The 24081-nt window shown below is 29.7% G+C and overlaps 4 protein-coding genes across 6 annotated transcripts in view; 1 reads left to right on the top strand and 3 right to left on the bottom strand.

Annotated features, from left to right (window-relative positions):
• Positions 1-65: 65 nt before the first annotated feature.
• Positions 66-6419, bottom strand: LOC105252337 (heparan-alpha-glucosaminide N-acetyltransferase-like). Of its 2 annotated transcripts, XM_020027890.2 has the most exons (11): positions 6227-6418; positions 5292-5425; positions 4895-5010; positions 3481-3658; positions 3164-3368; positions 2695-2862; positions 2236-2369; positions 1964-2133; positions 1177-1351; positions 917-1029; positions 66-378 (listed from the first exon to the last, which is right to left on the bottom strand). In XM_020027890.2, the coding sequence occupies exons 1-11, from the start codon at positions 6344-6346 to the stop codon at positions 197-199; spliced, it is 1695 nt and encodes a 564-aa protein (XP_019883449.2). In that variant the 5' UTR covers positions 6347-6418; the 3' UTR covers positions 66-196. The 2 variants fall into 2 exon arrangements, with proteins under 2 accessions (XP_019883449.2, XP_025266150.1); XM_025410365.1 differs by lacking the exon at positions 917-1029 and having other exon boundaries at positions 156-378; positions 6227-6419.
• A 2665-nt stretch (positions 6420-9084) lies between these two features.
• LOC105252338 (protein transport protein Sec24C) lies at positions 9085-15118 on the bottom strand. The gene is made up of 15 exons (XM_011259668.3): positions 14966-15118; positions 13758-14477; positions 13542-13661; positions 13267-13446; positions 12940-13135; positions 12731-12846; positions 12024-12434; positions 11755-11881; positions 11034-11194; positions 10720-10899; positions 10360-10561; positions 10075-10269; positions 9675-9866; positions 9319-9512; positions 9085-9244 (listed from the first exon to the last, which is right to left on the bottom strand). Exons 2-15 carry the CDS (start codon positions 14475-14477, stop codon positions 9101-9103), a joined length of 3138 nt encoding a protein of 1045 aa, XP_011257970.1. The 5' UTR covers positions 14966-15118; the 3' UTR covers positions 9085-9100.
• Positions 15119-16095: 977 nt separating this feature from the next.
• LOC105252334 (leucine-rich repeat-containing protein 45) lies at positions 16096-20895 on the top strand. The gene is made up of 6 exons (XM_011259663.3): positions 16096-16465; positions 16754-17119; positions 17825-18689; positions 19025-19350; positions 19710-20114; positions 20686-20895. Exons 1-6 carry the CDS (start codon positions 16374-16376, stop codon positions 20768-20770), a joined length of 2139 nt encoding a protein of 712 aa, XP_011257965.1. The 5' UTR covers positions 16096-16373; the 3' UTR covers positions 20771-20895.
• A 2527-nt stretch (positions 20896-23422) lies between these two features.
• LOC105252333 overlaps positions 23423-24081 on the bottom strand; it is a 12191-nt gene continuing 11532 nt past the window's right edge. For both annotated transcript variants that reach the window (XM_011259661.3, XM_011259662.3), the window contains exon 2: positions 23423-24081. This exon is cut by the window's right edge and continues 1665 nt beyond it. In XM_011259661.3, the coding sequence (XP_011257963.1) occupies positions 23660-24081 (422 nt within the window). In that variant the 3' untranslated portion in view covers positions 23423-23659.

Raw genomic sequence — 24081 nt, 5'->3', positions numbered from 1 at the left:
CTCAAATCATGTTTTACATATTGTAAATATAAAACTTTATATATTAAGTTTCTATATTTTTTCACATAATTTGTTTCTTATATAATTGTCTATTACTATTTGTGAATTGAAAGTTTAGTATAGTGAATTGAAAAAATTTGATAGTACAATAATATAATGCTAAACATTATATATACATATCCGTAATGTTAAGAACTTAAAGAGTAACGTAAATTCGCTTACGGTGCATAACGTATGCTATAATCGTCCAGAGAGTTACAACCCAAATCGATTCAATTAAACGTAAAGCACGATTGTCCATCGTACCAATCTTCCAATGGAATGGAAAGATTTGATAACATATATTATGACCCACAAATAGCATCAGTGCATTCATTCCTGTGAATTCAGATTTGCATTATGAAACATTAGTATAGCATCTCCTAATATAGCTTAATACATCTATGGCTGGTGTAGCAAGCTGGTATGCTTTACACACATACACACCTACTGCTACAAAAAAAATTAAAAATTCAAACATTTCTATTCTACATTACATTTCTATTTCTCTCTTAATAACATTTGAATTCTACTTCTCTTACATTCATCTTTAACGCCTATTGTTTATTTCTGCTATTAATTTAATTAAAAATATAATTTTATAATCTTGTACAATCAAATAAAATTAGATATTAAACTTTTCTCCTCCCTCATTCAAGTTGTAGCACAATATATTTTTGTGCGTTTGAAAACGCACAAAAATATTTTTTGCGTGTCTTTTTGAAAATTTATTTTCTAATTTGTTCTAATTTTTTCTATATACATATATTTTAGATACCATTTTTTTGCTTTATTTCCTTCATTAATCATAATTCAATATCAAATTAGATTGATAGTACATAATAGAACACACACTCATTTTCACTCTTGTACCTACCGGGTATTCTGAAAGGGCCACCTCGCCAGATTCTGACAACATCAATTAGCAAATAACATCCAGAAAGAAAAGCCAGAGCAAAACAAGTTGAAACAAGTACGAATGACAACGACCTGCATAATTATACAGCGATTTATACTATTACATACACACACACACACACACACACACACACACACACACACACACACATATATATATATTGCGCAAATCAAAATATTTAAACCAGTAATTAAAATTAAAAATAAACTTTTTAATACCACAAGTTTTTGTTGATGGGTATAATATTAGTGAAATGAAAGATGCAACCCAAACAACCATAAAATACTGCCCATACAAGCCACCGGATAATACGTTCTTTCCAACCTTTATACATCATTAGAATTACACCAGTGTGTACACCTAAAAATACTTGAAATATTGATGTAAGGCATCCTAAAAAAACATACAATATTTATTACATATGATTCTAGAAATATTACATTTCTAAAAAATTGATTTCATTTTAATATGGATTTTTTGAGTTATTCATATGTAAAATTAAAAATTTTATGAGCACAGTGAATAAAAAATTCGCCCTATATTTGATTTAAAGAATTTATAATATATGTTGGTTTTGGAGACTTATCGAATTTGCTATTTATTGTTAAACGCCCATAATTATTAATCTTATTTTTTTCCTAAAAATTATAATAATCCCCAAAACTGTGTGTGTGTGTGTGTGTGTGTGTGTGTTCACAATTCTTTTATTTCTTTTACCTCTCTCAAAAAATAATTGTCAATCAATTTTTCGCAATTGATATCGAATTTTTTTTTATTGAAAATATGTATATTACAGAAATTTCATTTTTACGGCTCCAATGTTAATGAAATATGATATATTTCATTGTAGAAAGACATCTCATGATGAAGAAATAAATTTAATTTCAAAGGATGATAAGAGTTGAATATTTCCATAATTATATAAATATATACTATGTAATAATATACTATATAATTTTATATTGTATATATAAAACAGCACACATAAATAAACACAGGATTCACCTAAAATCCCTTCAGGATCGAAAGGCCCGGATCCGTAAATAGAATCGATAGTTGGCCATTGATAAATATGACTTAAAGTCAATAAAATTCTATCGATATATCCAGTCGCACCCCCGGTACAATTAAAATATTTGCCATCTTCGTGCCTTCCGCCTGGTCCAAGATATCCGCTGTAGAGTAAATTTACTGCTTCATTTGTCGACAGGATGAATGATGGATTGAAGCACAAAATTAAACAAGAGATAATCGGACGTCAAAGTTAACGTACGTACGTAGGGCATCCAGGAATTGGTAGACAAAACGTTACAGCACAATGCACCATTACTAGAGTCAGCATTATGCACCAGTGTGGCAAAAGACTTAATATGTCCTGCATCTTATGCGTCATCCAAGTTTGTGATAAGTTCTACAAATTGTAAAAGGTTTATATTATCAAAACGTAATCCAAATTGTGATAAGCCATTGCATGTTTATCAAAATGTATGTAATATTTTTTTTGTGTGTGTACGCAGGTTCCTAAGAGACATGTGTTAGATTTTAGAAATGTATTATCTTCAAGCAATTAGAAAGATTGTGTACAAGTATTATAAAGTGAGTCTTACCAACACATTTAATGCATAATTGCAGAGTTTGCGCATATAATAAGTGTTATGTAAATACAATCACATTGCACATCTCGCGTGTGTCTCTATATTATAAGACTTATACAACAACACTTGATATTTCCATACCTGAGCAACTTTTGGCTGTTGAGGTGTAAAGCAAAGATAGAGCAAACTAACAATTAAATAAGTAATTCCGAATCGTTGAAGAACTCCGAATATGCGTATGTTTTCTAATTGTGCATTTGTTCCTAACGTGTTTAATGCAATACCTATCAAAAATAGAAGAAAACTTCTCTGCGAAAAAATATTAGACCTGTTAAGCACAAAATACATCAATATAATCATCGATATTACATACATACATACATACATACATACATACATACATACATACATACATACATATATACATACATACATACATACATACATACATACATACATACATACATACATACATACATATATACATACACACGTATATATACGCGCATGTGTATATATATTTCACATCACATGAAATAATCGACTCAATTATTGATCGACTAAAAAATCCATCTTTCTCGCTAACAATTATTTTTTTGCGAGACTTTACCTTGAAAATGGAAAAGCTGATTTCAAGTTTCGAGAGTCCACGTTTTAATTGCGCCGACAAAGCTATAGGGACGCAAACTCCCATAATCCACATAAAACAAGGAAATACTAAATCTCCTAATAACATTCCATTCCAAGTCGCATGCCCCAATGTGGTATAACTACCGGAGCCATCATTAACAAAAATCATAAAAAGTGTGCAGACTCTACAAACCATTGGTATGAACATTGTAAAAGAATAATCTATTCTAAATAGATATGCGTAGATTCCTTTTATATGTTTTTTTTATGTGCGTAAATACTTTAAAACGTTTATACCCCCTGAAAGTGTCGATAGCCTTTACGCGTCGATGTTTTGTCGCTTTTTCATTGTTATTTGGCGTCCTTTCTTCCTCTGTTTTTGTTACATATTGTTTTGTAAATTTATACCATAAAGATCTTCCAATAGATATGGCAGATAAGATAAATATAATTATCCCCAAAATTATAAACAATTCTGTAAATAAAAAAAAGAAAAAGAAAAAAAGGAACGCAGGCACACTTTGATATGCCTCGCGAATAATCTGTAAAATACTCATGTACAAAAATCTCCTGTATATACTAAACATTACATTTTCTCTTCTATTCATAGTCAGATTTTAATCAAATAAAAACATCAAATAAAAAGAATACTTAAACTAATAATTAATTGATAATGTTGATTATTTTATCGTTCTTCTATTTTATCAGACGAGAAAAATAAAAAAAGTAAATTGTCTATAGACATAAAGATTAAAAAATAACGCTTGTTACTTGTTGTATGTAAATTTGTATGTAAAAGATTTGCTAACGTTACACAATTACTCTTTTCGATAATGAATTAAAAACAATATTATTTCTTCTGTAATAGGGTGTACAATAATTAATAATATAATTGTTACGTTTCCTTGAATTATAAACATGATTATTTTATGTATTATAATTATTCATTTTCGTATATTCTTTGGTGAACAGTAAACGTCAAATTTTTTCAGAATTTTAGAATATATGAGATTTGAAGATGCGCGTGGAAAGGTCACTTTCAGCCACTTTTAAAAATTTTACAAAATAAGAAAGTTATTAATCCTTTTAATCCTTTAACATTAAAATTCAAGATTATTACTATAATTGACATTATTGCATATTTTATATTGATAGTGTAATATCTAGTATTATAGTTGTTATATATTTAGCTAATACTAAATATATATTTAGCTAATAATATAATTTTTAATATATCTCTTTCCATTCGAAAAGAGCCAAGGATGGTACAATATGAGTATATATACAATAATTAACATACACAACGAGAGAAAGTATTTTCATAATCTTGGAAAAATTTGGAATTATAATATTTATGATCGATTTCTCTTAAATAATTATTACAATAATATTATTTTAGTTATTCCTGATACCATGTTATATCAGTAAGTATCAGCCAGATATCGCGCGAATTGAACAGTATATAAACAAAACGATAAAACTGCTAGGATAAGATATATATTTTATCATTATTGTATTATATAATTCAATCTCGTATAGCTTTATTCTTTTATCTACATGTATATACATAGCAAATAGGTGCTACGATATTTTTATGGAAAATAATGTTGAAATATATATACATATATTATATATATTATATATATTTATATATATATATAATATATTTATTTATTTATTCGTAAAATTTTCAAGAATATCTAGAATATACCTGAGTATGGATATGTTGGTTTTCTCAATGTTTTACAACTGCAGGTGTCGTTTTGCACTGTCAACTCGTATAAACCGTATTGTCCTAGATTCGGTGATAGTTCGCAAAAGATATCGCTAAAAAATAATATTTAAAAAAAGATTAGGAAAATTTAAACGTGTGCAAATGCTTAAATAAATGTAATAAAGCAAATGCGTATGTAAAATGTTTAGTATATCAATCAGGTGAAAATGTGTATATGAATTTTGATCATTTGAAATCTCATTTATTAGGCAAATTATTATATTTATCATGTAAAAGAGAAAAACGATATATGTATGTTCACGATATAATATACACGACACACACACATATGCAAATAATAATATAAGTAATAAGTAATAAGTAATAAGTTTACCTTGTATTTTTGGCAGATATATATTCATTATTGCCATTATTCTTCAACACTCTCCATTTTACTGTTTTGACCGTACTAAATTTCAAACTAGAATTGTCGTTAGTCGAGATCCGTGCTATTCGCTTATATGGACACTAAACAAGTATAACAGTTAAAAATATGTGCTGAATGTGTATCATGAATTTATACGTATATACGGATCTCCCATATATTAAGAAAGATATTATTCGAGATGTGATTTTTGTTATTTATTGTATATTTATTTTTCTATTTTTTTATCTTTCTTTTAAAAAACAAGTTAAATTGTATTTTTGCAATTTTGTAATAATACTTTATTCCAAATAATCCCCTTTCCTTACTTTATTTTGTTGTGTCGTAAGTTTTATACACACACATATATATATATATATATATATATATATATATATATATATATATATTGTTATGCGCGCGCCCGAGTCGTTACGGCCCTGCCGTTGTCCGGATCCCGTTTCCCGTTGACAAGAAGTTTAACAACAACGATAATCAGATGAGTTTGGAGTCAGCTGTCAAGCTGAGCGACGCGTTTCACATTTGAGCCGATCCGTGTTATTATTATTGTGTGTAATTAACATACTGTGATATCGCTTGTGTTTCTGTGTTGCATTAAAGTTTCTCAGTTTTCTTTAAAAGTGCTTATTTATTTCCCGCGTCTCGCGAGCGGCCGATTTATTAGAGCGCGCCTTCGATATATATCGAAGTTCCTCGCCCCGGGCGTAACAATTATATACATATACATACATATATATATATATATATATATATATATATATATATATAGAGAGAGAGAGAGAGAGAGAGAGGGGGGGGGAAGTAAGAAATCTCAATAAATTACTATTATTACGAATTGAAAATTATAGGTTGTATAGTGCGCAATGTGTTACAATTGTACTTACCGATACACAATCCGTAGAAAGTGAATAAAGCCACATATTATAATTGTTATTATCCAAAATCACGTTTACACAGGCCTCGTCAAACTTTAAATGTTCATAAGAACAGTTAAATTCGTTCATTATTGTTTCTTGTATAATAATTATTATTTCTTATTATTACTGTTTAAATTCTTTAATAATCTAATTATCTTTTTATGTGTATATGTATAAATGCATATATGAAAAATATATGATTAATCGTCGAATTAATTTAATTTGACAATAATAGCGCACTGAAGCGATTGAAGTGGCAACGCAACTTTTCTTAATAGCGGAAAATATCGGAGTGCGATTACACGGGAATGTGATTACATCAAACCTGGCCTCGAGGTTCCCCCGTCTTTCCTTTCAGGCCCCTCGAGCAGTGACGGTTAGACGGGCCAGGTTTTCTCGCGCATGCGTATTGAATATGATATCACTGAAGTAGTTAATCGCAATGTATTTTATAATATTATTACTATTATATTTCTATAATAATATTACTTAATTTAGAATAAGTAATATTATTATAGAAATATAATAGTATTATAAAATACATTGCGATTAACTACTTCAATGATATCATATTTAATGCACATGCGCGAGAAAAACTGGCCCGTCTAACAATACTGCGTGGGCCAGGTTTGAATTACATCAAGCTACATAAGGTCGACGCAAAAGTGAAAGTATGAAGAGCTATATTGATCACACGTCTTGCATCTGAATTTTGTGAATTTTGTGTGTTCACATGTATCAAAAATGCAAATCTCGAGAGAAAAATATATATAATCATATACATATAAATATATAAAAAATATATCCAGAAATATATTTTCTTTTTCTCTGATATAATCTCTTTATAAAAATAATTTAACAAAAAATAAAGAAATAAAAAAAATTGCTCATATATTGTATAAAAGTAAAACGAAAAAATTGTATCCATGTATAATTATAGGCGCAAGGGCAATTTTTTTCATTTTTTTACTTCTCGTCTCTATCTTTTAAAGAAAAAAGGGAAACATACCTTTAATTATTCAATTATTAATAAGGAAAGAAAAATTCTTTCAATTATTTTTCTTTCTCTTAACAAGAAATATAAAAAGATAATACACATGCGCGCGCACATCATACATTACCATATATATATATATATATATATATATATATATATATATATATATATATACATTACCATATATATATATATATATATATATATATATATATATATATATATATACAACAATTTTTTTAATATTAAAATTTCTATAATACATCTGTTATATATATATACATATATATATATATATATATATATATATATATGTGTGTGTGTGTGTATAACAGATGTATTATAGAAATTTTAATATTAAAAAAATTTTTGTTAAAATTGTTACTTTTTTATTTATTATGCGCATTGTGTTTGTATAAATGTGCGCGCGTGTGCATGTGCATAGGATGTAGACATGTAATTAGCTTCACAAAATTTTAAATCAAACGATTGATTGATACGTATACTTTCACGAGTGATATGCTATATTATGTCTTGTAATAATAATTAGATGAAGAGAAACAAAGCTATTGCGATACAAATATAAATAATAATCAATCTTTCGAGTTAAATGCTTTTTCTCTCTCTATATCACATTTAACCATTGTAAATTATTTTCATTTTTTCATCTAATTCAAAAAAATTTTTTTAAATATTACAATATAATAAAAAAACGTTTACTTTACCTGCTTTATATATTCACTTAGCATGAATATTTACGAAAAAATTTAGCTTAATATATATTGGATTTAGTTATATGCGTGCGCATTTCTGCGTGTATTTGTAACAAATAACTAAATTAATACAAATATCAATTGACATGTTAGAAAGAGTATATGATTTAATAGACTTTATTAACTTAATAAGATAATAACATTAATGATTTTAATTATTATATAAAGTAATAATACAATCTTTTTCACGTTTATAATTACTCATATGTTTGTTGTAAGATTGTTTGTGAGAGATGCAAGCATGATTATTCTTACGTATTGATATTTATCGGAATGATTAATAGTTTTTCCTCTTTTTTTTTAAATCTGCCTGCCAAACAGAATTACATATCTGTTTAGAGCAAGTCCAAAATGGGTATCATATAAGTGCATGTGTCGCAAAGTTTCAAATCATTTTCTTTTTGTTTTAAATTTAAATGAAAACTTAATTATATATCAGGAAATGATATCAAACGTGCTGTTATGATAACTCATCTTTTATCAATTGTTTAGGTACGCAAAGATACAAATGTATAAATAAAGATTTACAATATCGTAGTTAAAATTTACTGAAATATATAGTTTTCCTTATAAAGCATCATTCTTCCATATAATTTCACTTTCCCTCTAGGAGAAGGCATTTCTACATTTATTGAAGAATAGATTCGTATGCTTTTGAATCTTCTTTCTTTCAGCCTACTCCATATATACACTATATATATGTATATGTATATATACGTACGTACATACATACATACATACATACATACATACATACATACATACATACATACATACATACATCATACATATGTGTGTGTGTGTCTATATATATATATATATATATATATATATATATATATATATACACACACATACATACATACATACACACATATACACATATATGATGTATGTATATGTATGTGTGTGTTTAGTTTTTCCAATATTCGAGCTGATGCGTGAATAAAAGTACAATGATTAAATATAAAACCTTGATTGAATTCCTTTTAAGACAAGTGTGATAACAAATCAATTGTTGCAAACCAGTTGGAATTCAAATACAAGGTAACTAATTATTTAAAAAATTATTTATTGACTAAGAAGTGTTCTTATTTCTTTGTGCATGTGGCATAGGAAGTCAACATAGCTAGGGCTTCCATCATTTCCTCTATCTTCGACTAAAAAATGTCGCAACACCATTTCTAGTTTTTCACGTTGCCTCACTATTGTCAACTATAAATAAAAAACGACAGATTATATTATATTTTGGCGCAATCTATTTTCATGCATTACATTAAATAGCTTACTTTCATATAGCGATGCCTTTCAGTATGTATTCGATTGATAATATTTGTGATTCTATTATTTAAAGGAGTGTCTAATATTGGCAATGCAGCGCGATCTGTATCAACTTGAACCACCGAAGGCACACCAAAGACGCTCTGTACCCATTGAGAAGAAAGCGCCATACCCAACCATAAAAACATATGGATTGTATTTTCTAAAAATGAGACAAATCACACAAAGTTTATAAAATAATATATTGATATTAACTATCTTTCATATTTATTAAAGAATAATATGTAACAATTATTGCTAATTAAAATAATCCCAACAATATTTCCGAGTTACATATGATAGAAAAGTAATTTTGTAATATTACCAAGTAGATACGCGCCATCATCTGCAAATTTGTCAATTGAGCAACGTAACATTGGTGGTAATTCCGTGTCTTGAGAATCAATGTCATGCAATGGAAATAATCTAGGATAAGTGTATGCAATAGATATAGAAATAGGCATGGTTGCGACCGTTTGCATGACATAAGATCGATCGTCGATGGTCATGTCAGCGCCTAAAAAAAAATTATACATACATACATACATATATATATATATATATATATATATATATATATATATATATATACACACATTTGTAATTACAAAGTAAAGTTTACATATGTATATGTATATATCTTTACACACACACACATACACATAAACTTTACCTTATAATTACATTAGTTAAATGTCTCTATGTGCGTGTACATATGCATTTACCTCCTGACAAAGCGTCGCTTTTCAATAAACAATTTATGTAAAGTGGGAGTAATTTCATACATTCCGGTAATATTAATTGCCCAGCGCTAGATGGTGTCGCACAGTGCTTTCGATATATAGCCAACATATTTGCGCATCTCGCAATCAAATTATCTTTTACCGTTTTTGGAGTGGATTCCAGTAATTTAAATACATCTAAGTACAATAATTATATACGTATAATATTATTTTAAACAAAGTATTATCTTTCTTATATATGTGTTATATATCAAAAATATATCTTACTTTGTTTGGAAAAATAATTTATAATGGCGTCTAAATCACACGCGCGATATAATTCAACCATTTGCGATGAAGTTTTGAGACTCAAGTTTATAATTCTTAATCTTCTTGTACCACCACATGAAGTATATAGCAAAGCTACTTGAATGTATACACCTTCATCATCTGTTAGTTTGTCGTCATGTTTAACTTCTATTCCAACAGCCTTGCAAATTTCAAATCAAGTTAATTTAATAAAATAAATTTATAAGCACATTGATAAATAAATCTTTATTTTTTAATAATATTCCCAAGTAAAAAAAATTTAATATTATAATTCTATAATTATAATATTAATTATAATGTAATATTGTAATTAATTACCTTGTCGCAATCTATGCTAGCTAATTCCATATCAGTTGTATTTGACATAAAATAATGTCCATAGAAGTCGGTCGCTCTAACACCTGTAGATGTACGCACCCGCATAACAGCATCAAAAGCGATCGGTCTACTAATATTATTAATAACATCCGAAATTAATCTTTCACCATCAATATCAGCCTGTAATAGAAAGAAAAAAATGTAAAATCTATATTCTTCAATATAATTTTATATAAAAATAAGTAAATATGCACACTTAGAATTTAATTTAATTATTTCTTACATATATTTTCAAGCACCACAATAGTGATTACCTGAAAGTAAGTATATTTATAAATCTCCCCTCCAGTGAGACGACAAATTTGCCCAATCGTTGCTATATCCACATACGAATTGTTGAAGACAAACAAATCCACACTGCAACCTGCACCGACACATTCTTGAGCCAAATTATTATAGACGTTGTTTTGTGGTACTGTAAAAAAAATAAAATTATTTATTTAACAAGTAAAACCGATATTTATAATAATATGCATATATACATGCAACACACACACACACACACACACACACGCGCGCGCGCGCGCGCGCGCGCACATATATATACAGTACTGGTTTATTTTTAAAATCGTATTACTCGATTAAAAAAAAATCGTAGGAAAAAACTAAAAAAAAAAAGTTTTGTACGCAAAATGTTGTAGTTTATGGAATTTTAGTTGAATTTCTCGAGAAAATTTTTTTTTATCAAGTTGCGGCGTGTTAAAAATACATAATTTTAAGGAACTAAACAGTATGTTCTTTTTTAAAGCGCAGAATAAGGAAGATAAAAAAATTTTTTAAAACCACTAACTGCTCATTAAAGTTGAAACTTCAAGCTTTAAAATGCTTTTTTAATTTTTTGTCTACCATGATTTTTCGACAAGTTTCCGCGATTTGAAATTAGTTCAATTTTTAAGGTTCCCTAATTTTTTTCGACTAGTGTAGATTATATTAGTATATTGCAAATACTAAATATCACATATATTGTATACATACCTAACACTGTTTTCTCTTTATCTGTACCAAGTACTTTACGATCATCACGATTTTTCAATTTTCCAGGCGCTTCGGCAATTGGTAAAGACGAATGGAATATTAATAATTTACCAGAACGTTCGGATGCCTAAAATTATAAGCAGTTATAACAATAAGAACTCTTTTATACTCAATTGATTTACTATAAAATATCCTTAATAAAAAATACAAAATTTCATATATTTATCATAAATCTCTTTTCTAACCTTTTGCATAAATTATACAAATACCTTTAACGCTTCTAATCCAGCTTGTATGGCAGGAGCTAGAATTGTTTCTGTTTCTCGAGTGTCTGCAAACATTTGTGGAATCTGTGTCATAAGACTATCGATAACTGTTTCGCTCTCCTCGACGTCGCATAAAAATCCATCCAAAAGCGGCATAAATACATCTTGAATATCTCCAACAACCATCATTTGCGGTTGAGCGAGACAAGGATTGATGTTATAGAAATGTACAGTATTATTATATGTTATAAAACCAACTTTCATATTACTTTTGGTTTTTCCAGCATCAATAGGTAGATTTTTAATTATGGATTTCATTTTTGCACATAGCAAACTTATTAAACCAGATTTAACTGTATTATATGAAACATCAATTATGAACACAATGGCTGGTGATTTTGGAAAAACATTGTCCTGTGTGAAGAGAAGAACATGCAGAGATTAATATATACATAGAGTTAATATATATTCAAACAAATTAAATAATTTTAATTCTTTACTTCATCATTGTGAAGAAAAAAAATTCTAAGATATAACAATGTTTAATAATAAAAATTCTAAGATATAACACATGTTTACAAATTATTCTATATAAAAAGAATATCTTAAAAGCAATTTTATCAAATAAATTATTTTATCAAATTTTGCACAAATGAATAAATCCTATTAATCCTTATTATATAGTCAGTATTAATAATACGCTATATTACCCTGCAATAATCCTTTGTAGCTATATATTCAAATGTACCCAACATTAATTCTGGTCTCTCATATCGATCCAAGCGTTGACCTGTATGATCCAAATGTTGAAAATATTCGTTTGGAACTAAGCATATAAAAAGAACATGGAAATATAAATAATTAGTGCAGAGATCTTTGCAAATTCTTATAGAAAAATTCATCAATAGCCAATTATTACCTTCTGTAGTGGCTTTGCAGAATATACATTGAAATCTTCGGCCGGCATCGATAAATTGCATAAATGGGCACATGTACGCTTTACAACGCACACAACGTACAGGTCCCATTTCACCCATATCCACAATTGGCGGTTCACACTCTCCTTGAACAATACGAGCCATTGGACTTATCACTAGTCCGAAAGGAACATTGGTCTGTAAACAATATGGTTGTGTCTTAATGTCAAATAAAATATCTAATCTACAAAAGCTTTATTGACAAATTACAATATATATATATATATATATATATATATATATATATATATATATTTACACACATATACCTGTTTTATAATATCAGTAGTAGTAGGGACAGTATACATAGTGGATCTTATGTATCTAGGGGATGCATTTCCTTGATCCTGAGTGATAAATTTAGTCGTTACCAAAGGTGGTACCAGACCTCTCTGATTTGTTATAAACACTCCACCTCTCATATTTTGATCATCCTGCATTACCTGAATCTACATGCAACAAATGTATTTACATTTATATTGGGATAATAATTCGGCATAATATCGGAAAATAAATTGAATTGGCAAAATTTCTAAATTCATACTGGGCTCGGCATTTGTTCTGGATCGAGTCGTCTAGCTTGCTGAGGTTGCAATCCTGACTGATATCCCGTAGGATTAGGTACTCCACTTTGATAAGGACTTCTCTGATTATTATACATTTCCTGCAAGAAAGAACATGTGTTGCATTTTTCTTTCTGTTCTTTAGTCAATAATCTGATTTAATCTCAAAATAGAATAACTTTTAATCATAGTTGTACCATCTGATTATGATATCCTGGTTGTTGGTACGTTGGCTGTTGATAACTCGAAGTAGTATTAGATGATGCACGATTCATTGTTAAAGGACTAGATAAAGTCTGTCCTGGTAATGGAGGTGCAGTGGAGCTATATTGTCTTTGTCCAGACTGTGGTGCACCTGGTCCTGCAGGATTTGTTACAGTCTGGCCTAGTATTGGAGGTGCGGTTTGTAAGTATTGCTTTTGTCGAACTTGGGAAAGGCTAGTGCCTGGAGGACTCGCTACAAGTTGTCCCATTGTTGATAGAGGAGGAGCAAATTGTCTTGATTCAAATTGTGATAAGCCTGTCGGATTTGTGGAACTCGTCAGACTCATTACAGCTTGCGATGGTGGTACGGAATTATATAGCCCTATTCCGGATTGAGATAAGCTAGCATTTGGGGGAGGATTGGCCATTTGAGTTTGATAATCTGTAGAAGATTGTCCATGTCCATGAGGACCCATTGATAAAGGTGAAGACAATTGCGAGCTAGGAGCACCTGTTGTTGGAGGATTTGGTATTTGGGAATGATTCATAGATTGCATGGGCGATAAGAGAGATTGAGGAGAAGAATGCATTTGAGAATCTGCCAAATTTTGTTGTCCTACAATCGGCGGTCTTGAAAAATTTTGCTGACTATTCATTGGAGGCACAGGTGCAGCGTACGGATGCTGCCTGCCTATTTCCTGAATGTGCTGCATCTGTTACAACAAAATTTATTACAATTGCAAACTAAAAGCATATTAAGAACATGCTAAGATTATTACACACGGATTATTCATTTTACATATATATAGAAACAACAAAGATTGAGTATTCTTCAGCATATGGATGGACTATTATTACGACCACTAATCACAATAAAGACATACAAAAATTCGCGCAAGTGAACGTACATACAATGAATATGAATAAAATATACCAAACAGTTGTAGAAAATGCGTGTTTTTCGAAAAAAAGATAACCTATATGAAAAAAAAAAAAAAAAAAAATCTAGTATAATAGTATAGCGTAGATAACATATGTTCGTGTAATTCGAATTTTTTGTTTAAATAAAATAAAAAATATGCATCGAAAGACATGAAATAATAAAAACGTATGTGTGCGATGTTTTAAATAAACATAATATATACATACGAAATAGCAACAGTAAGTTTTTTAATAATCATAAATTATATAATATACTTACGTTATATCATAAAATGTATTTGAAACATAACAAAACTTGATATCACCGAAAATGTTTATACACGAAAACGTTGCGAGAAACGTACGTCAACTCAACCCCAATTGCTGACAATGCCACGTAAGGCGGTACTGCGCACGCGTCCTAATACCAATTCTGATGTCAGCAGAGAGTTGGGAATTGGAGCCATCGGATGTGCAAATTCACGCACGCGCAGTAATGCAAACGCTAGCAGAAAACTGATATAGCTGAACTGGCTACACTAGTTCAGAGGTTATCCTTTTTCTCTACATCGGGAGAAAAAAGATCTCTATACCTAAAGGCGCATTCATTCCATTGAGCTTTAAGGGCCATTCCAAAATAAGTTGCAAAACTGTCTCGTTGCCAATTCCTAAATCAATTGTGATCCAATCAACGTCGAGCTAGCTAATTGGATCGCAATGATTCGGCAACGGGACATCTTCAATATTCAGGGCCGTTTCGGCCAAACTCCAATTAAGGGTACTTTCTGATTCACGCATGATGCGTATGAAGTGACAGAAAATATATAGTTCATGTCACGCATATTATACATTTTCTGTCACTTTATGCGCATCATGCGTGAATCGGAAAGTACTCTTATGGTACTTATGGTGCTTGCACACTGGACGCGATAAGCGATGAGCGATGAGCGATATCCAATAAGAGCTCTGTTTTTTCGAAAAAGGTTTTGGTTACGGACGGCCAAATTGAGCAACGCGATTGGTCGAAACTTTACTGTTATGTCATGGAAAGTGTGTGCTATAGACTTAAGGCCATTCTACAATGGCTATAGCATAGGCCGGTATTCATAGTCCGATCTTATATTTAAGATCGTCTTAAGTCTGGTCCGAGGTTGACTTAAGACCTCCTTCAACCAATCAAATAGCTGCGTAGCATTTCAAGCTCGAACTTAAGACGATTTCAAATATAAGATCGGACTATGAATACCGGCCTATATGGACCAATGAGCATCGAATATTATGATATGTAAGTCAATATGGCAACTTAATACTCGATGCTCATTGGTCCATATAGTCTTATGCTATGCATATGCAGCTATGCAATTTTGTGTGTGATGGCCTTTAATATGGCGTAGTATAAACATACAAATTACGGCTGTCAAACCAGTTATTGGCCTGAATATACTGATCGCTCCCAGATCAGAAGTGGCCATTAAATTTCAAAGAAAAAGAAATTACGGCTGCGACCGAGAACACTTTCGTTTTTCGCTGTATGTCGTAATTTTTATATTAAAATTGGTTGATGAGTAAAAGACGATAAAGGATTAGCGATAAGTATAAAGCAATCTTTTTACGACATTCGGCGTGAAAATATATATATTTATATCTGTTGGAAAAGTTATCACAAAAGTTTTAAGTTTTGCATAAAAATGTTACAAGATTATGAATTTTTTCTTCGTTTGTGCAAGAAACGTAAAATTTTCTCGGCTCATGAGATCTCAGATGCGATCAAAGTTAGCAGGTACATACTTACATTTTTATATCTAACCTAATTTAACTTATATTTGTAAGTATAACTATTATTTTGTGACGTTATCGCAATCAGTTTCATCAAACAGGTTAAATGGTTAAATATCTATTTATAATTATTTTTCGTGAGAGTTTGTGATAAAAAATCGATGACGATGATGATGAGATATATCATGTTCTATTCTATTTACATATTTGAGAAAAAAATATTCGTTCTCATCTTGAGCATAATTGTAATTAAAAATTTATGGTAGAAATTTATATAATTCATCTTTTACAGTATCACTGGGGAATTACGATTATCTTGCCTATCAATAATAATACCAATTTGCGAGATTATAGCACAGACATTAGTGTCCAGTTCTACGATTAAAACACTCGATATGAGTGACTGCATGTTACTACCAAAGGGTCTTGATAGCATTCTTAACGCATTCTGCGAGGGAACTACTGTGACAACTCTAAAGTTAAAGGGTAATAATGTAAATGGGCCTTCAGTTGCGCAATTAGGACGGATTCTTGCATACAACAACACACTCAAACAATTATATATCGAGTGGAATAGCATAGGATCTTATATAGATTCATTTGCTATTTTCTGCGATGGCTTAACTAAAAATCACAACATCGAGCAAGTCGATCTCAGGTAACATTGAGATTTTTATTTGTTTCAGCTATGTTTTCTTCTATTTTTTTTCAATTGAAATTACAGGTTTATATCGGATACATGCTTTGTATTACTTTAAAAAGCAAAAATAACATATATATATATATATATATATATATATATATATATAAACTGCAATTAAAATCTATTATGTATCAAAAATATAAATTTTGGTGCATGTAACAAAAATCTATTATGTATCAAAAATATAAATTTTGGTGCTTGTATAAATTTCACTTGTGAACTTGTAAACTTTACATATTAGATATAAAGTGTTTTTTATTTTTGTATCTTTTATGTATTTATATTTTTAAATTTGAGTTAAGAAAATATTTATTATCATTAGTTTAAATAAAAAGTATACATTAATGATGATAAATTGTTAAATAATTTATTTGAAAGTTTATGCTTTGGGAAATTTGTTCCATTTATTGAATGAGGTTGATATTAGTTGATGTATTGCATTGTATACATACATTTTCTCCTTTCTTTTCTTATCTATCTAATAAACTTTAATAAACTTCTTATCTATCTAATAAACTATTTTGTATAAGAAATATACAAATTATACAGAGAAAAGTTCCTTTAATGAAATTAAGTTGAAAATAAAAGTAAAAAGTCAATAGTATAATATATGATTGAAACCAACTAAGAGTAAAAAGGACAATGATGTTGATCATGCAGATACAATCAAATATCGCCACATTGCGCTCAGCATCTATGTAAAATGATACATCGGAATAAGGTTTTGAAAAGCATCGATTTGTCCTGGAATACATTGGGCTTGCAAGGCGGGCAACTGCTATTGAAAGCAATATGTGAAAACAAGATTATTACCAACCTTGTTCTGTATGGAAACTGTATACCTGAGGACATTATGTTAGCGATTGAAAAACAGCTACAAGAAAATCGTCATAGATATTCCATTGCCAAAATCGCTTTATCTATCGATGCAAAATTCATAAAATTTCCGACAGAAACGATAGTAAAGGATTTTATACTGTCAACAACAAGTAACGATCTTAAAACTGCATATTCAGAGCAAAAGCATTTAATGCTGCATCAGAAAGAAAAAGTCGAGACTGTTATTCTTCAATCATCTGCAAATATGGAGATTAACGATCGAATTAATCTTTTAGAAATAAACTCGGGAATAAATACAGAATTGGATGACGATAAAAATAATTCAAACGCACGTGTAAATATTTCCTCAAGAGATTACAATAATAAGGCAACCGAGATAGATGCCAAGATTGTCGATCTCGCTAAAATGTTACAGGAACGTACTACAGTAATCGATCAACTGACCGGTGAGCTCACGACAAAAATCGCAGAGATGAATGATATACAAGCACAGCTAAGCTTGCTACAAACTGAGATTAATCAATTGCAGGAGGAGAAGCAGAAGTTTGATTCGGATAAAGCTAGGGAAATTGCCGAATTGCAGAAGAGTCATGATGAAGCAAAGAAAAACTGGCAGAAGAGTTATAAGGATTTGAAGAACGATTATAGTGAATGTTCGCAAAACAAAAAAGAGGCAGATTCTAAGGTAAAATAATAAAATTTATTTTTCTTTAAATATATTTTTGAAGTTCAATCGAATCTTTTGAGCAAAACTTTGCTGTAGAAATCTTTTAATTGAAAAGTATAAGTAAAATTTCTTTTATCGATATAGTTTTATCGATATAGTTTTATCTAAAATAATGAAAGTAATGTTTTAATTTTGGAAGTGATTCAATTTAAAATGCAGCAGTTATTTTATCTACATAATATCCTCTATGCAATTTACGTTATTGCAATATACAAAAGATTTATTAAATTTGGAAGTAATATGAAGTACTGTACAAGTTTACTTTTTAATCTTATTCTTCTTATATCTAATAGATTCGACAATATGAAAAAGAAATTCACAAAAATCTATTGAATATTGATTTACAAAGGAATAAGCTTGAATCTACTACGCGAGCGTACGAAGATCTGCTATCGAAGAATAAGATTGATATGTATCGTTTGAAAAGAGAATCCAAGGAGCGCGATAATAAATACAGAATCGAACTCAATATTCTGAAAAACACACTAAAAGAGATTACACAAGCTTTTAAAGTTTGCCAGAGCAAATTACATAAAAGCAGAAGCAAACTGCACGATTTGTGTGAAAAACAAAGGCTTTTAAAGATTAAATTAAACGACGCGGAGCATAAAGTATTCAGGTTGTTCGATAATATAATTTTTATTTAATTTTATAAAAATATAAGAAGGTTTTTAAACTCGTTAGTAATGTTCGCAAAGCATAATTGATTCTCATTACTAATTAACCATATTCAGATGTATATCGTTTTAGTTTTTGTAATTTTTGTACAATCGAGTAAACAGTAACAGTTGGGTAAACAGTTTACCAAAATAATTATGTTACATTGTTGATATATTTATAATATGTTTGCTTCATTATGAAATGTTATGGCAATCTTCGAGCAAATGGTAGAGATGTATTAGTGTAAAACATAGCAAACAAAGACTACAAGTTTTATTTCTCTCCCAAAGTTTTTACTTTAAATACTTTTTCATACAGGTATGCAAAACTGGAAGAAAGTTACAAAAAAATAGAAGAGGAGAAAAATATATTGAAAGAAAAATTGGCTGATTCTCAAAGAATTGTGTCCTTCTTGCAATGCCAAATATCAAGTTTTCAGAACGAGTTAGTCGAACCTCAAAGACAATACAATTTGCTTAAAGATAAGCTTAATCAAGAAAAACAGATAAGCGAGAAGTTAAAACAAGAACTTTTCGAGGAAAGAGCAAGATTAAAAGATCAAAATATTCAAATGGAAAATATGAATCAACAGATTACTGCGCTCCATGTGCGATTAAACGAAGTTCAAATTATTCACACTGAACTGTTTTGCGATAGCGATAGAGAAAGAAAACAGCTCCAAGACATTATTTCCAGCAAAGAACGTAATATTACGGAATTACGGTAAACTTACTAATTTAATTTTAATCCTTTAAAGATAAGATCCTAGACAAAAGCAAACTATACTATACACGTATAGTTAATTTTTTACATTTGCTTGACTTTTAATGAATAAGATAGAATGCAGTTTGACAGAAAATTTACTTTTAAATAACAGACTTTAGAGAGACTGTGTGTCTTTAATATGCTCTCTTACAATTAAAGTCAATTTTTCTTTCATATATGCATGCGATGTATGTGTGCAGATGTTTATATATATACGCCGAGAAGTTAAAGAAAAAATTTAATCTTTTCTATTTTATCATCTGATTCTATATGAATTATAATGATAAGTAGGATAAATCAATTAACAGAGATATTACATAACAAAAATTCATGTAGGCCATTATTCGAAAATAGCTTTTAAATTTTTCCAACAAATGTGAAAAAAATTCACAATAAATTTGCACTTTTTGGAGAATAAGTACACACGAGTTGTCAGATATCCTCAAAAAATAATTTTTTTTTCTAAATGAAAAAGATTAATTAAACTTTATTACATGTTTATTATTATATTGTGTCATCTTTTTTTCAGCATTGGAGAAGTTCAAAGGGCTGGACAACTTTATGCAGCATTTAGCAAATACCTGAGTTCTATAGGCCCACATCCAATTTTGTGATTCTTTCAAAGCATCAATATTTACTTCTATAAGAGCACACAATACAGCAAAATATATAATATAAATAAGTCACATATAGGCACAAATTTCACATTATTGGCAGTTTTTTGGCCCAAGCATATTGATTCTGATCTATATCTGATCTCTATCATAGACATATATCGAAAAACAATGTTATTTTGGATTTATCCATAGCATAGACAGTAAACATAAATATACAGATAGAAAACTTGACAAACTACATTGATGAACTGAATCAAATGCTGCATCAAAATTAGAAAAAGTTTTAAGAAGTCTAGCATTCTCTCTTAAATGTAAGAGAAGATTGTAGACATCTGTAAAGACGGGGAAGATTATATCTCCATTTAATTGAATTGAAAGATGAAGAAACTCGTTAAACATTGCATTCTTTCTCTCGCCAACTGCGTAACGCGTTGTCGCGTTCTGTGTGTAGGTGCCCTAGGCTCGTGTTCAATTTTTCTCTATAAAACGGATATAAAGTCTAATAGGACAAGTATTAACATAAGATCTGGATCTTAAGTTTCTTTTTTTGTCAATTTAATTTCTAATATAATACTAACAAAAGAATCAGAATGTTTTAAACGAATTATTTGAAGTTGAACGCGAAATAGGAAACAATCCACTTATGGCGTATTTGAAGTAAAAAAATTGAAATTTCTATGTATATTATAAACTTCAAATTTTATAAATATATATAATTTATTTATTTAATTACCAACTCTATATAACCAAAATATTTTATATGAACCAATTCTACATGTGCTGTGTTCCAATATTCACTGCCAGTACTGAAAATCTGTAGTATACATCACATAAACTATAGATCTTCAGTACTGGCAACGAATATTGGAACACAGCCATGGAATATGATGTAACAACGTATATAACACATGTTATATTTACGAATGGAAAATTAAGCAGTAATTTACCAGTAATACTTATATGTATATTATTTATAACATTCCGTTTTATTGCTTTTATATAACATTAATATAACAGTGTTTACTAGATTATTATGATATAGAGAGGATGCTATAGATTTATTCAATTTGTTTCCATTTCCTACGCTCAAATTTTTCGCTCTCTCCCTTTTTTCAACACTTAAATATATATTTAACACGTTTCAAGCACAGAAAATTTTAAAGAATTCAAGTAAAATAAATGTAGATTTTAATTAGAGCCATTAGAGAGAGAGTACGTAGCAAATGTCCCAAATATTCCGTTGCCAGTTGCCAAATTATTGTGATCCAATCAACATCGAACTAGTTTGATGCTAATTGGATCGCAATTTTTTTACAACTGACAACGGAATATTTGCATCGTATTCTGGAATGGCCTTTAGTGTTTATGAAAGTACGTACATGTAGAGGGGAGATACCAATTAAAGGAGATATACTCTACCGAATATACTAATTCTGACAGATTGACCGATGATTAAGTCAGTTTTTAATTAGCTGTCTTTTTAATATAATAAAATGTTTCAAATATATTCAATTTTGTTAACATCGATATTTAATTTATAGCTTAATGCGATTTTCATTTAACTTCAAAAACTGTATCGCGTTATAGATTATATAATAGTCCTTTTGTTTGATTATATCCAATCAAATAAAATAAAAGTATGCTTATCTCTATATTATACAGAATATCTAATAATAATGTCGCTGAATCTCTCGCTGTGCAAGCGGATCAGGGTTAAACTGAATAGGAAAGTTCCCGTTTTGCGATTTTCGCAATAATTAATGAGAAATTATTATAAAAAAAGATCGGTCGACTCGTGCGAGACAAGCACGTGACGACAAAAGTCTTTCCATTGTAACATGATACGAAGCAATGAGCGGGACGCTCACCAAACGTATTGCTAGAAGTAATACTGAGTGCCGCTACCATCCTTTGAAGAGATCCTCTTCTTCACCACTTCGTCATGCATCTAATATGCGCCACATTATAGGTAGGATATTTCTTCTCGTCGCGCGCTCTTATTCCCTCTTATCTTCTTTAATTAATTTCTCATTAATTTATTGCAAAGCGGATTCCAAAACGATAGAAGAAAACTTTTATCCAGTTTCACCCGCTTTTTCTGCACACGAAAAGTTCGGCGATTATTGCCGAACACCTTGTATAGCATAGAGAAGAATAATCTTTTGATTCTTTAACTCGTATTCTCATTATATATTCAGTAAATTTAATTTTTATTAAGTGTGACAATTCGATGCTATAAATTTATCTTACATATATAGAAATAAAGAAATTAAATCTAAAAAAAAAAAGATTTACCTAAAAATCTACGAATAAATCTATTTAATTTTCTTTTTCCTTCCTTTATTCCAGATTTACTTCTATTTCAAATTTGGTATTTTTGCACTAAATTAAAGTTCTCGCACTGTTCCTCCATTATTACATATTTGATATAAATACAAATAAATCTAAAATGATATTGTCATTCTGTGGATATGCTATTAAAATAAACGTGAGAAAAAAATGGAATAAAGAAAGTATTCTTGATCATCACAGAAACAATAGAAATCAATTCGTAATTTTGTAATTTATCATAAAGAAAACGTTTCATTTCTTAAGAAACAAAACACAAAGTTAGTACGGGGTTGAAGGACTAGATATTTAATATATGTATAGAATATAAGAACATGAGTAATTATTATATAACAAATTGAGTATTCATTTACATTCGCGCAAACTGTAATTATTTTCGCTATTACGCAAACTTTGTCGATGCAGTAAAAAATATCGTAGATCATTTATCGAAGAACAAATTGTTGTAGAGATGTAGAAAAATAAATTTTTATTAGATATTGGAAGAAAAAGGTAGGCGCATTGATTTTACGTAATTGACGATACGTGATTACACATTTAAAGGGTGTATGGGTATTCCGCGAGGTAGTCCCTAATCAAGAGAGGCAGATGTTCGGTGGGCAGTTTGTTTCTATTCACGACAAGTCTGGCCAAATGTGATAACGATTTGACTTCTTTGATCAGAGGTTTGGTTAAATAGATCTGGCTGTATAATTGTCCGCTATAATCAACCCACACCTCTTTGCGATCCATCTTTTTCGAATATTCAACATAGTGCTCCAACATTGTAATAGGACATTCGAAAGTCGGAATCGCCAACGCCAGTCCTGGTTCAGCGTCGAATTGGAAATGTTTCAGGAAATAGCACATTCTGACAGAAGTAGGTCCTCTGGCTGTTTGCACAGATATCGCAAAGATATATCTACTGTCCGAGCTGTCTCTCATTAGCCATCGACCTATAGATGCATTTCTCAAGAGAT

The sequence above is a fragment of the Camponotus floridanus genome, unplaced genomic scaffold (assembly GCF_003227725.1).
Source record: "Camponotus floridanus strain SB8 unplaced genomic scaffold, Cflo_v7.5 scaffold31, whole genome shotgun sequence".
Taxonomy (NCBI): domain Eukaryota; kingdom Metazoa; phylum Arthropoda; class Insecta; order Hymenoptera; family Formicidae; genus Camponotus; species Camponotus floridanus.
Note: the sequence above shows the minus strand (reverse complement) of the source record. Positions and strands in the feature narration are given on the sequence as shown.

What these genes read in the sequence shown, in the direction of transcription:
- LOC105252337 (XM_020027890.2), bottom strand. Translation starts at nt 6,346, where the DNA reads ATGAACGAATTTAACTGTTCTTATGAACATTTAAAGTTTGACGAGGCC. An exon ending in ATATCTGCCAAAAATACAAG is followed by an intron (nt 5,011 to 5,291) that starts GTAAACTTATTA and finishes ATTATTTTTTAG; the next exon opens with CGATATCTTTTGCGAACTAT. An exon ending in TCAGCTTTTCCATTTTCAAG is followed by an intron (nt 2,863 to 3,163) that starts GTAAAGTCTCGC and finishes ATTTTTTCGCAG; the next exon opens with AGAAGTTTTCTTCTATTTTT.
- LOC105252338 (XM_011259668.3), bottom strand. Translation starts at nt 14,477, where the DNA reads ATGCAGCACATTCAGGAAATAGGCAGGCAGCATCCGTACGCTGCACCT. An exon ending in CTACAAAGGATTATTGCAGG is followed by an intron (nt 12,435 to 12,730) that starts GTAATATAGCGT and finishes CTCTTCACACAG; the next exon opens with GACAATGTTTTTCCAAAATC. An exon ending in CTGGATTAGAAGCGTTAAAG is followed by an intron (nt 11,882 to 12,023) that starts GTATTTGTATAA and finishes TTATAATTTTAG; the next exon opens with GCATCCGAACGTTCTGGTAA.
- LOC105252334 (XM_011259663.3), top strand. Translation starts at nt 16,374, where the DNA reads ATGTTACAAGATTATGAATTTTTTCTTCGTTTGTGCAAGAAACGTAAA. An exon ending in ATCGAGCAAGTCGATCTCAG is followed by an intron (nt 17,120 to 17,824) that starts GTAACATTGAGA and finishes TTGATCATGCAG; the next exon opens with ATACAATCAAATATCGCCAC. An exon ending in AAAAAGAGGCAGATTCTAAG is followed by an intron (nt 18,690 to 19,024) that starts GTAAAATAATAA and finishes TATATCTAATAG; the next exon opens with ATTCGACAATATGAAAAAGA.